The sequence below is a fragment of the Maylandia zebra genome, linkage group LG5, assembly GCF_041146795.1.
Source record: "Maylandia zebra isolate NMK-2024a linkage group LG5, Mzebra_GT3a, whole genome shotgun sequence".
Lineage (NCBI taxonomy): Eukaryota > Metazoa > Chordata > Actinopteri > Cichliformes > Cichlidae > Maylandia > Maylandia zebra.
The window spans coordinates 9,058,998-9,072,718 of record NC_135171.1 but is presented as its reverse complement, the minus strand read 5'-3'; the positions used below and the strand labels follow the sequence as shown (position 1 = coordinate 9,072,718).

Genomic DNA, 13,721 nt, shown 5'->3' with positions numbered 1-13,721 from the left:
TCCATGGAAAGGAAAAAGCCGGTTCATTTTATCCGGGCTACATCTGTTGAACAACTGGACCACTTGTTTTAGAACTGAAGAGAGGTGAAACGTTCACAAACCAGTCCAGTCGGCTTCTTTTATTAAGCTCTCAAGACTATCATGACGTGGATGGCTGTGCTGGCGCGCTTGATACAGTCAAACATTGCTAATGTCATTTCACGCGTAGGACTTGTTTCCTTTTACTAAAATCACAATGCAAGGGAGTTTGTTTGTAAAGTGCAGTACACAATGTACAGTGTACTAAAAGAAGACACAGTATAACATGTTAAACTCTTTCTCAGTTGGTGAATAACGGTCCCAGTGTGGTGAGCCAGACATCTTTAGTGGTGAAATGTCCCCTGAAGGCTCATGGTCACTGGCTGCTCTACCCTCTGGAGGTGGTCACTGAGGGTCCACTCAGCTGCTTCTCCAAAACAACCTTAAATGCACTGAAACTTAAGGTGAGGACACACACTTACACCTTTGTTGTTAGTCTATTCTTGACTGTGAACACTGGCTTGTGTTTGCTAATGACTCCTAATGTATTTATGTTTACAGCTTCAGCCTGGGGCAGTAGAGGGTCCAGCATCACTGAAGTCCAATGTTGAGCACCGCATCCAGAAGAGGGACGTGCACAGAGATCCTCTGGCTGAACAAGGAAACCTGGTGAGACATTACAGAATATAGAAATTCAACCTGTGAAGGAGTTTTACAGAGAACATGTACTGTTCTTTGATTAATGAATGGAAATGCTTGATTACAGATTCTAGCTGCAGCTAACTCAGCTTAAAGCCATCAGGAGCTAAGCAGAGTCTGACATCTCTGTGCACTTCATGCCAAACCTTCACTGTAGCACCATAACCTATGTATAGCCTAGCTTAGCACAAACACACACAGCAGGGTAAGTTCGTAGCAAACCTAGCTAAATTCAAGTTTAAACTGAATATCCAACTTTATTCCTTCTTCTGCAACCTTGTGACAACATTTGCTCCTCATCAGTGGACGTCATGTGTCCCTTAAAGACACGGGTCATGTTTGTCTCTGTCCTCAGTGTCTGACACGTGGGTGGAGAGTAGTGGCGAGATTAGCTTGCAGATCCCAAACACTTTAAAACAAAAGCTCTTTTGTTGGGTGTCGAGTCTCTCTGAGTTTCTACGGGACTGTGTTTACTGTAGTGTTCAGTGGTATTTACACATGTATGCAATGCACTGAAACCAAAAGATGCAAATGAGACTGCAGAAAGGAGTAGCTCTGCCTTTTCTTGTTCTGATTCGATTGTTTGTTTCAACAGAGGAAATGGAAATAAAGATGATGAGCTCTGGTCAACATCGACAGCTGCTTGCTGTAATTGTTTGTGAGAAGAAGTTAATTACGTTTGTGATTTACTGAGTTATTTTTGTGCGGCTGACATTTGACAGCTCATCTCTAATGGCACTCGGATGAAACCAAACAACCTTAGCACACAGAAATGTTTCGAATAAACCGTGCTGCACAGTGGGAATTCTAAAAACTAAAGTATTTTTAGTATTAATGAATTGGTGCTAACTTAATAGAAGTTCACAGGTCAGTGTGAACAACAGTTACACACTCCCAGAAGAAAGTTAGGGCTGCAGAATACTGTACATGTGCATTGTTGGGTTATTTTTAAGAGATAAAAAGCTTTAATTTTGATAACTTGTAGCTTCAGTGACTTGCTGTGGTATGTGACAGTCACTAGTTTTGTTTCCAACATATCACACAGTCTGCCATGCAATGCACGATTGTTGTAGGCAATTCAATTCAATTCAATTTTATTTATATAGCGCCAAATCACAACATAAGTCGCCTCAAGGCGCTTCATAGATACAGAGAAAAACCCAACAATCATATGACCCCCTATGAGCAAGCACTTTGGCGACAGTGGGAAGGAAAAACTCCCTTTTAACAGGAAGAAACCTCCGGCAGAACCAGGCTCAGGGAGGGGCGGGGCCATCTGCTGTGATTGGTTGGGGTGAGAGAAGGAAGACAGGATAAAGACGTGCTGTGGAAGAGAGACAGAGGTTAATAACAGATATGATTCAATGCAGAGAGGTCTGTTAACACATAGTGAGTGAGAAAGGTGACTGGAAAGGAAAAACTCAATGCATCATGGGAATCCCCCGGCAGCCTACGTCTATTGCAGCATAACTAAGGGAGGATTCAGGGTCACCTGGTCCAGCCCTAACTATATGCTTTAGCAAAAAGGAAAGTTTTAAGCCTAATCTTGAAAGTAGAGATAGTGTCTGTCTCCCAAATCCAAACTGGAAGCTGGTTCCACAGAAGAGGGGCCTGAAAACTGAAGGCTCTGCCTCCCATTCTACTTTTAAATACTCTAGGAACAACAAGTAGGCCTGCAGAGCGAGAGCGAAGTGCTCTAACAGGGTGATATGGTACTACAAGGTCATTAAGATAAGATGGGGCCTGATTATTTAAGACCTTGTATGTGAGGAGCAGGATTTTGAATTCAATTCTGGATTTAACAGGAAGCCAATGAAGGGAAGCCAAAACAGGAGAAATATGCTCTCTCTTTCTAGTCCCTGTCAGGACTCTTGCTGCAGCATTTTGGATTAGCTGAAGGCTTTTCAGTGAGTTTTTTGGACATCCTGATAATAATGAATTACAGTAGTCCAGCCTGGAAGTAATAAATGCATGAACTAGTTTTTCAGCGTCACTCTGAGACAGGATATTTCTAATTTTAGAGATGATGCACAAATGGAAGAAAGCAGTCTTACATATTTGTTTAATATGTGCGTTGAAGGACATGTCCTGGTCAAAAATGACTCCAAGGTTCCTCACAGCGTTACTGGAGGCCAAGGTAATGCCATCCAGAGTAAGAATCTGGTTAGATACCATATTTCTAAGCTTTCCAGGGCCGAGTACAATAACCTCAGTTTTATCTGAATTAAGAAGCAGAAAGTTAGCGGCCATCCAGGTCTTTATGTCTTTAAGACATTCCTGCAATTTAACTCATTGGTGTGTGTTATCTGGCTTCATGGACAGGCACAGGGAGACTAACGCTTCCATGAGGAAACTAGAAACCCAGACAGTGTGGTTCATTCATAATCATAAAACACACCAACACTGTTGGTTATATATCATATTTCTACACATATGAACCGTTCATGACCCCTGGAATCATTTATGGATTTCTCTCTTTTGGGGCTTATGGGAGGCACATCTTGTTGGTGTAGGTAGGGTTAGGACAGGCTGTATTCACGATGTGAACCCTACTCAGTTGGTAATTGTTGATTTCAAAGGGACACTTTAGACCCTCTTGGCTTTTTAAAAATATATAGGGTTTGGGTTTAGGGCTGGGGTTTCACTGACAATGACTTACACCTCACAGGGTTAAACTGAAAGCTGAAATATTAAATAAACAACAACATTACTTTGTTCAATACACGACTTTACTCATTTACACACATCACAGGAGTTTCAGTGTGTGCTGTGGGGATCTGAGAACAGAGGCATGTGAATTGCCAGCAATCTTCTTTTGATTATATCCAAAGAATGAAGTTCAGTTTTTAGTCAGTGGGATTTTGAATGAAGTTTTCTTGGCGCTCAAACTGGTTCATATCAACTCTGTATAGAGCACCGGTGACTTTGACATCTTATATCATCACTGCACTGTAATCTGCTCTTACTCTGTCACTGTGCTGCCAAAACCATTTAACTGTGTGAGCCTTTCCAGAGGACCCGTCTTATTTTTAGAACATGTTTCAACATTTTAGCTTAATTCAAAGTCATAATAACTGACAATACTAATGCTAAGCATAATACAAAGAAACATAATCTCTGTTTATCCATGTGTTTATATTGCTACAAAAACGACTGTTAGGGTTTATGGTTATGCAGTTATATCACAGCATGTGAGGTATTCTCTTCTATATCGAAGATGGGGCTGTTTCTGTATAGTTCTTACAGGAAATTTGTCTTGAGCTTAGAGTCACTGCCACTCCGAATATTGACTGCCAGATGATGCATTGAAGTGCCAAAGCTCACAAAGTACGGAAGTACACTCAACAAATCATCCTACAAATCAGGAACGTTTAAAAGACTTTTGCAGGCTTCTCAGTCCCTGAGGCTGTGAGAATTAACGCTTAACAGTGAAATTGACAAATGGAAAACTTTTTATCAAACTAAGGAAAGTAAAGCACATGTATGCAAATGCATCATGTAGTAGAAAAATCCTTGCATGGTTTTTTTTTTTGTTTAAATTGCTGTTGTGAGGGCAGTAATTAGTCATTAGTAATGAAAGAAATGACGGTGAATGGTTAACTGGAATGTGCTGTGCCTGCTCTGTCCCTCTGTAGACATGCAGTACAGTGGAGTGCTGGCAGCTGCAGTGTAATGTGGGGCTGCTGCAGAGAGGACGAAGTGTCATCCTGACTGTACGCTCAAGAGTCTGGGCTGAAACGTTCATGGAGGTGAGACTACAGGTCTTTGAACTCTGCATTACTGCTCTGTAGTGTCAGTCATGTCTTTCAAGTTTGAGAAGAAGAAACTCAACTAAGGAACAGACTAGAGCGGATGAAGGCGAGAACCTGCAGGAGTCTGTGCTCATGCTGCCCTCTGTCGACCGACAAAAACAGACAGTGTGTCTCATCCACATTAGATCATTATTCATACCTAACAGTTTTCCTAATGAACTTAATAGGCTTTCTACTGTTAATTGTGACATTTTATAATTAAATTTTGAGCCTACTATAACCCACAGTACAGAGTAGATGATGTATGGAACGATAAACTAATATTTAAAGAAATAGTACGAAACTGATTTCGCAGAAATCACAGAGGCTTTTGATTTTCCTTAGATACAAAAAAGTTTCCTCATTAAACTTTTGTTTATCGATCGTCCACAGCGAGCCTATAAGCAGTACACGCTGGAGTGCTCCGTTCACTTCAGCGTGGACAGGATGCCGTATTCTGTTTCTCCCACATTAAAGCCATCAGGATCCAAAAAGGTAACATCAACAGCTTTTTTCTGTGTTTTTACAATTTCACAAGCTCTTTAGATTTTTCATTTACAAATGAAAATCAGTGCACGGTGGATCAGTTCTGCGGTTTCCTGTTGTTCAGGTGGCGACTGCTGTGATGTGGAATAAACCCAACAGTCAGTACTCGGTTCCTGTGTGGATCATCATCCTGGCTGTTCTAGCTGGGTTGCTGTTGCTGGCCTTGCTCATATACTTACTTTACAAGGTAACAAGGTGTTCAAATACCCTACTTTTAGCATGATCACAGAAAAACAGCTCTGGAATAACTTGGTTGTTACACATTGCAGTTTTTGTAATATTCTTGATAAATATGAGATTGACAGCACTAACCTTCGGGCTTTTCTGCTCTACTGAGTTACAGCCTGAGCCAAAGACCCCAAAAACAGATTTTTGTTTCTTTAGTCAGTTTGTTTACTTATAACTGCTGAAAGCTGTGATCTGAACTAAAGCTGTGCTTGCAGGACACGGAAATTGTAAGATTGTCTTTCAGTTGTTACTGCGGGAACAAAAACCCAACAAAAACCATTACAGAAGCAAGAAAAACAATGTGTTGTAGAAAAATCAGTATGGCTGTCATTAGATAGTGTTTGTGGATTGACCAGATATTGTAAAAGTGACTATTCTTTAAGAGTTGTGAGTTGCATTTTGGGTAAGTTATCAGGGAACAGTGTATTTTTTTACACGTATCAGTTGTGAAGCTCACACGTTATTATTGTTTTGCATCTAATCTCTTCATCCTTTGCTTTAGATGGGCTTCTTTAAAAGATCAGACCCATACGGTACGACCATGGAAAAGGCCAAACTCAAACCCCAGGCGTCCTCTGAAGCTTAGATCTGAACGGAGCCTCCACCTGCAGCTGTTCCAAAGAACTGGAAGTATTGTCGCATTCCCAAAAAAATAACGGAAATTCCTAATTATAAGCAGGCCACCCATTCATGAAGGGACAGTTATGGGTGCTGTATCACTGGAAGATAAAAATGTCTGGTGCTGCACTAAAACATTACAGGGGTCACGCAGTTGGATATGCACTGCTGTTTGTTGGACATTCCTCTGTGCAGTCAGAGACTTTTCTAGAAGCTCATCCTGTCATATTATACTCCTGCATTGACAATAAAGAAACAAATGGACATCCAACAAAAGGCACCAAAACGTCGGTAGTTCATGAATGAAAAAAAGTGTGATTCAAGCCATGTTTGTAAGCTTGGTGTTGATGATTTTGAAAATTCCTGCTTATGAATGATGCCTAAACCACTTGTTATTTATGGCACAATGATTTCCTATTGATTGTTGAATGTTGTACTGTACTGTCCACAGGAAGAAAAAAATCAAAAAAGCAACTTGCCAAATCTGCAATGTTTAACTTGAATTTTTCTCTCCCATATTGGGAGGTACTTTGTGTATGATGTAATGTATTCATTGTGTTATATTGATGTTGTGGCACAGAATAAAGCCTAATTTTGTATACCCACACAAGAAGCTATGATCAGCCTTTTACAGCTAGATTGGGCTGCCTGGTAGGGAGCTGGTTAGCACTGTTGTAGGAGCTGCCTGCTCGAGGAAGGAGATTTTGCAGTGGAGTAGGAACACCAGCAACATCACCTCGCTCAACTTCTTCTGCAGGAACCTGCTCACCAAATTAAACCCCTTTCACCCAACTTAATCCCCAAGAGCTCCTTCAGCTATTTTTCTTTTCTTTCTTTCTTTCTTTTTGCATTTAGGGGCACTGGCACATGGAAAAAAATGCTATATGTAATAGGTCATTCTTCTGACGTCTATTCACCTTTTCTTTAGTTGGACTGAACGTGAAGTCCTCCAACTTAAACTCCATTTTTGACACCACCACACACAAGAAAAAGCTACTCATTTAGAAACATTGATTTATAATTACTCCCTTTATTTTCCATTAAATTATCAAATAATGATTTCTTTTGTATTTTTAGAATAAAAATAATTCAATCCAGCACTGCATCATAAATCCCTGAAGTGCTGTTTTTATTTGCAGAGTATTTTAGACTTTCTTATAGTTTACACCTGGGACACGGAGGACAAAAACTGTGATGAAATGTATTGATGCTTTCATCAACCAATAAAAGCAAGATGAAAGTTTGGAAGTGATCCAATTAGAAGTAATATCCTTCTGATCAGGAGTAATATCCTTGTGCAGTAAGTTTAGACCCTCACATTTTCTCATGAAAATGGGACAAAATGTCAACACTTGGGAGGACCAGAAGACATATGGACACATTTCCCATCTGATGTTATTGAAGATAAGACCCTTTGTAAACCAAAGGAGCAACTGCAGTAAAAACACAGCAAAGGTAGGCTTTACATTTTACATTACATTGCATCAAAAGGCGTAAACTACATCAAAATGTGCTGTCAAAATGCTAAGAAGCAAAAATTTCTAAAATTATTATTTTTAAATCGCCGAATAAGCTTGCAAGATAAGAATAATTTAACGACTCTGCTGTTAAAGTGTGTCACCAGTAATTCCTTTGTGGCTTGTGGGTATGACCGTCCCTTAGTTTGGGTGTATGACTGATTTAAGTTTGTAAATAAATAAAATAAGAAGAAGTTGATATGCTATTACTCTTTTATGATCTATTTAGCCCTACAGCTTTGACAAAATGGGCCATAATGATGGTGCAGGGTGTTCTGGGAATCCATCCTACCTGACAAACCATCCTACCCGTTGTTTCTACGCAACACGAAATTCAGTGGCGAACCATCCTACCTATGTGAATATAAGCTACTAACATACTCTGATGGGTACAATTAAGTGCCAAACCGTCCTACCTTTGTAAATGTGACGTACAAGCATACTTTAACAGCTAAAATTAAGTGGCAAACCGTCATACCTACTTACATTTGTGCTGGAATGACTCTGTGACAGCAGAAATGTGCATAAACTACTTACAATAGGACGTTTTGCCAAAGCAGGACGTTTTGTCAGAACACCGGCTTCATTAATATTGTTTGGTTCGTTTACTTTCGTTTAAATTAAAAACTTACCAGTCATCTAAGTTGTGTTTCCATCATAAGTCACACACTTTTCCTGGGAGTGCTCATCAGACAAACCACAGAGCAAATCTTTGTCTAACATGTGAACAAGTGTTTTACATTAAGGGCATAAGCTCGCTTTTGGTTTTTGGCAGAACCATCATATGATACCACATCTCCCTCTGCAGGTGATATATGTTACTGCCATCCACAACCTTGCTGCCGCTGCAGAGGACTGTGCTACACATTGACAGCATAAAAGATGCGTGAAGTCAAGATTGATAAAATATTTAATATCTACTCAAAACTAAGGCCCAGGCACGAGGAAAGGTCCACTAGACAATATTTTGGACAGATATTTTATGTGTGATGTGTGAGGCCTATGCAGAACAGCAGCACGGACATGTGCTGCATCACCCTGTTATATTGTCCACTTGATGGTGACTGCAGCTGGACTCCACAGTCCCAGTGAGTTCCCAATGGATGTTATGAGTGGACCATTAGTCTTGTACAGTCCCACTCAGGTCAGTCTGCCTGGTGTTACAGCTTAGAGTCCTGGTGTACTGCTCTATCAGCCGGTCTATAAGTCAGCTGTTTGATTGTAATGCATGTTACTGTATGGCAAATTCTACTTGGTCCCCTTTCCCATCAGTTTAAGATGTGTTTCCTGGTTTTGAGTTTATTTTCACTGGGTCTGTTCACTTCTGGAATAACTTACCTTCTACAATCTGGTGTCCTTTCATATGTCATAGATCATTTTCTGATTTTAACTAATTCGCAAAGTTTGGTATTTAATTCTTGTTATTTCTTAACTTTCTTGGTTATTGTTTGGCTCTTCTTGTATTTGAATGCTACATAAAACCTCACGATCAACTAAAGTGACCCTATTAGTATATGCAACGTGACTTACTGAATGCTTTTCTCCCACAGCTGCTGTTGAAGTGTTTCCTCTGACATTTGTGCTGAGTCCATGTGTGTTCTGCTGAGTTATGCTGGATGGATGCACCCTGCCTCCAACCAGAGTGTTCTGTGTCTCTCCTCCTCCTCTCTTCGCTCTCACTCCTTCTCGTGTGTGTGTGTGTGTGTGTGTGTGTGTGTGTGTGTGTGTGTGTGTGTGTGTGTGTGTGTGTGTGTGTGTGTGTGTGTGTGTGCGTCACAGTCTATAAAAGCCTCTCTATTGTGGGGGTGCAACTCTGCAGAGGAACTCAAGTGCAGGCAGAGAAACAGCCAGAGGAAACAAAAGACTGCACCTGGCCACCTTCTTGTCTGTGAGTAACATACACAATATGCTGCTTTATGCATTTAGCTCAGTGTTTTATTTAAAGCAGAGCATGTCATTAGCATGCGTGTCATGTAGCTGTTATGCTTTGCAGGGGGAAATGACTCAGTAGTTTTTTCTCAGTCTCAGTGAACAGCAAAATGTAGATCCAGTATCTTGCACAGTGTCTGATGCACAAAACTCTGTGAGACTAAAATGACAAGTTATCGTTTTGGGCCTTAATGCAAAAATGATTAGCTCATCTTAAAAAACATTGTTGGTACCAGTGCTGAAGCACACAAACACCAGGCATATAAAGAGAAAGCTAATGACCAGGCACTGTACATACACTGTATTCGAGCTGCTAGAGTTTAAAAGTGTTGCTATCCCTGGTTGTTTTCCTGCTGACTGATGTCTGTCTGATGACTGCTTGATCCTCTGTGATGCCTCCTATTCAGCATGTAAAGCGTGAGGCTTTCACCCTCTCTGCTGTGCTGTGAGTCAGCAGACAGGGTATTAGTGTTTGGGTTGGGATGTTTTTGAGACTATAGGTCTCACCTCATATGCTCCTGAGCCCACCTAAACCACATATGCTGATCATTGATTGCACCAAATGTCACAAAGATTTCAGTCAATTTAAAACAGCCTTTTGCTGTAAAGGAAACTCTAGCACCATGTGACCACTAAGAGTCCCAAAGTCACTATGATTCTCCTTGGATGTTTATTTACATGTGCTTCCCGAGCACAAGCCTTTGCCTTATTGGACGTTCCCCATTGAGTGGAGTTCAGCAGTCTTCCAGCTGGCATGACACACACACACACTACTGTTCCAGCACACTACTGTGTAATATAGAAGAGACCTGTATGAGTACCTCTCCTGCAGCTAAGCCAATACCTACATGAAGGATCTGGTTTAAATTGTAATACTGGTCCAAGTAGCAATTTCCTGTTTTTCCTGTGCAGGTCGTGCCTTCTCTGAGTGAGCTGTAATCATGGCCAGAAACCTGCTGAAGAACCCCAGCGGAGAAGGTAAGATATTATTTTTCCCTCAGTGGATTAGAGAGCATGATGAGCATTTCATCAGATGCTTTTTAAAGTAGTAGTTTTGACATTTTGTTTATAACTTTTACTTTTTGCAGAGCTTACCTCTTGTATGAACCTTACATGTACACAAGAGCCTAGTGTAGGATACAGGATACCTCCAAAGTTACAAAGCAAGGCAGAATCCAAGCAGTCAAAGATGAGACAGGGAGCAGTGCACACATAAGGAGGTTCACGGGGAGGCCACTGATCCGAAAGAGGGAGCACAAGATGCTTTGGGTAGACTGGAAATGGGGCACAGGGAGAAACAATAACGAACAGGACATACACACAAGAAGTAGTGTTATTCATTTAGAAACATGTTTCTAGGCACCCGGTGAATGGTAGTCCAGTGTCCACTTTTCTTCTTGGCTCTGCTTTTGGTCTTCACCAAGTTCTGAGGGGGGGTATCTGACTGGTTTGCCGTCGAGTGTGTTCAATAACTTGCTAATGATTTCTGCCTTTTACCGTGATATTTTAGGATGTGACACTGAGAACAGCTGTCAGCTTTGTTCACTTTTGTTTCTCATAACTTACTCATAACTATTTCATAACAGAAGTTGCATAGCTAACAAGTTACTCACCAGATCAAGACTAAATTAGATTTCTTTTTAAAAACTATTAGTTCTGGTCTTGTTTTTGAGGCCGTTTCGTGCTGGCCAGCACTCAAATGCAACTAATTGTGCTCTTGTATTTGACCCAATAAAGCTCATGTAAAAAACAAAACAAAACGAAACATAATACTGTGACTGGAAGCTTGAGACTGTGGATTTCCCTCCCAGATGAGCTGAAATTCTGGGAGCTGATAGAGAATGGTGGGAGCCAGTGGAAGGTGGAGGACATGCCGGGAGACTGTGGTCATGACTTTTGCAGTGAAGGAGTGACTAAATACTTTGCAACCTCCTTTGAGTGAGTAGTTATCACATACAACATATGAGTATTGGTCACACCACTACATTCTGTCAGGCTTCTTTTAGGGTCACTGGAAAAGGTTTAAATGGTAAGTATTTGTATAGCGCTTTTACTAGTCCCTAAGGACCCCAAAGCACTTTACACAACCAGTCATCCACACATTCACACACCGGTGATGGCAGCTACATTGTAGCCGCAGCCACCCTGGGGCGCACTGACAGAAGCAAGGCTGCCGGACACTGGCGCCACTGGGCCCTCTGACCACCACCAGTAGGCAACGGGTGAAGTGTCTTGCCCAAGGACACAATGAGACTGAGACTGTCCAAGTCGGGCTCGAACCGGCAACCTTCCGATTACAAGGCGAACTCCCAACTCTTGAGCCACGATCGCCCCATAAGACGTTAAAATGTTTGGACAGATAGTTATGATACTCTATAATACAGCGCATAGTTCTAACAGTATTATTGAGTCTGTCTCAACAACATATGTACATGCATAAGGTTTTACTAAACTACAACTTTGTTATTCACATGAAACATATTAAGTTCAATTTAAACATCATATATGTGGCAGAATGCTTTTTTTGTTTTCTTCCCAAAATTAGTTCAGTGTGCAAATATATCCTGTGTGTCCCAGGCTGTGTCTGAAGAGGCAGGTGATTGACCTGCTGGCAGAGGGATTCTCATCTGAACAGCTGGATGCACAGCCTCCTGTCACAGTACAAGACTGGTAGGACACGTCTGAACAGACACGTTATTTCCTTTGTGTCAGAGAACAGACTCAGTGATTAAAGGGAAGCTCATCCTGCAGGTACTGTGGGAGGACGGACTGTGGCTGCACCTACCAGATGACCGTGTGTCTGCTAGATGAGAACCACGAAGTCATACAGGAGTTCAGACCAGATTCGGTGACTCTGGACCCCGACTGTGATGACTGCTCATGGAAAGAGGTTTTTGAAAGCCCCTTTAACTGTTGGTAGAACCTCAAAATCCCATCCTTTCGTGAACCTCGGGACCAAAAATTGTCCCGCCCCAAAAGTGCTCTAAAAATGTTATATATCAATATTTTTTTCTACTTTAAATTAGTCAATCTTTTAAAACTACTTCTGCTTAAAATATCCATGTCAAGTTTTAATTATATTTTCATTGTTTTAACCCTTTAAATCCCAGTTTTATTACATGAGCGCCCTGTTTTTTTAGCCCCAAAAAACAAAAAAAACTAAATATTTTCCAAAAAAACCATTTGAAGTAATATTTGTTTGTTATTATAATTAGGCCTTTAGATGGACCAAAGATTGGCACCAACATTCATTTCGATCCACTTTTATTTTTTTTGCAGGAGCGCATTTCATAAAATGCACACACTATCGGTCAAATGTGAAGCAAGGGCGCCACCCGGTGGACAAATAAAAAAAAATTACAACTCTAAGGCCTCCTCAAAAATGAAAATGAAACTTAAAAACATCGACGATCCCTTTGACGTAATTAATTTGCAGTGAAAAATCGCGTTTATAATGGGTTTCAAGGGGCAGAAATCGGCCACGAGGTTCGATAGTGGATGTATGCCTTTTATTCAGCCATTTACGCTCATTTAAAAAACTCAGACTGAAATTTTAAAATAAAATGGGAAAAAAAATACATGTTTGAAAATTTGGCTATACTCCATTAAACACAGTGGAAATGGCGTGGAATTAAAAAACGCAAAGGCCACGAAATGGTCCCAGGTTCTACCAAGGGTTCAGTTAAAAATCAGATTCTTATAAATGTGTGACAAACACAGTGCTCTGTATCCTGCATTACAGCTCACAGTGGTTTTCTGTCTGTACTGCAGGTTAACCACACGTTTTCTGACTATGGCCCTGGGATGCGTTTCATTTCCTTTGAACATGGAGGACAAGACACTAAGTTCTGGGATGGCTGGTTTGGAGTCCGTGTCACTGGAAGCTCCGTTACTATTGAGGTTTAAGCAGCACTGACAACAGAAAAAGGGAACCACATAATAGTGAAAGGTGGAGAATAAAGAACTAGAATATTATTGTCAGAGCTTTCGATTGATGGCCAGCTTTGCCTTATCCTGCTTTTTGCTTTTCATGCTGTGAAAACACTGCTTCACATTTGTAAAATGACACAACAAAACCCTACCATCGTGTCATCTTGGCTTTACTAACCTGAAAATCCTTAAACTGCTGCCTGCACCAGTTATTATCTACTACATAATCTGTTAACTACTACCTCTGTGGAACTACACTGTGGGTTGAACTAAGGGACTGACTTGATGAGTGGGGTTCTGAAAGTGACCACATTTTATCAGTTAACCTGGAATTATAATTAGGATATAAACCAAAAAGTTAATAAAGAATTCAATGGATTATGACTTGTCCTCATTTATAAGAAGACTGCTTGTAGGGGGTTGAGAATATCAAGATGGACGTACT

General features: G+C 40.8%; 2 protein-coding genes across 2 annotated transcripts in view; both read left to right on the top strand.

Moving 5' to 3' along the window:
• LOC101474604 (integrin alpha-5) overlaps positions 1-6,513 on the top strand; it is a 51,565-nt gene extending 45,052 nt beyond the window's left edge. The window contains exons 25-30 of the mRNA XM_004559917.2: positions 324-482; positions 580-687; positions 4,353-4,466; positions 4,902-5,003; positions 5,119-5,241; positions 5,785-6,513. Coding sequence (XP_004559974.1) covers positions 324-482; positions 580-687; positions 4,353-4,466; positions 4,902-5,003; positions 5,119-5,241; positions 5,785-5,868 — 690 coding nt within the window. The 3' untranslated portion in view covers positions 5,869-6,513. The remainder of the gene's footprint in view (positions 1-323; positions 483-579; positions 688-4,352; positions 4,467-4,901; positions 5,004-5,118; positions 5,242-5,784) is intronic.
• Positions 6,514-9,151: 2,638 nt separating this feature from the next.
• Positions 9,152-13,655, top strand: fbxo2 (F-box protein 2). Its single transcript, XM_004559914.4, has 6 exons — positions 9,152-9,305; positions 10,259-10,324; positions 11,158-11,284; positions 11,924-12,016; positions 12,098-12,236; positions 13,118-13,655. Exons 2-6 carry the CDS (start codon positions 10,288-10,290, stop codon positions 13,250-13,252), a joined length of 531 nt encoding a protein of 176 aa, XP_004559971.1. The 5' UTR covers positions 9,152-9,305; positions 10,259-10,287; the 3' UTR covers positions 13,253-13,655.
• The last annotated feature ends 66 nt before the right edge of the window (positions 13,656-13,721 follow it).

Bases quoted from the DNA above. Each gene is read 5' to 3' on its own strand.
- fbxo2 (XM_004559914.4), top strand. From the start codon at position 10,288: ATGGCCAGAAACCTGCTGAAGAACCCCAGCGGAGAAG. The intron at 11,285-11,923 runs GTGAGTAGTTAT...TGTGTGTCCCAG, and splicing joins TACTTTGCAACCTCCTTTGA to GCTGTGTCTGAAGAGGCAGG. The intron at 12,017-12,097 runs GTAGGACACGTC...CTCATCCTGCAG, and splicing joins CCTGTCACAGTACAAGACTG to GTACTGTGGGAGGACGGACT.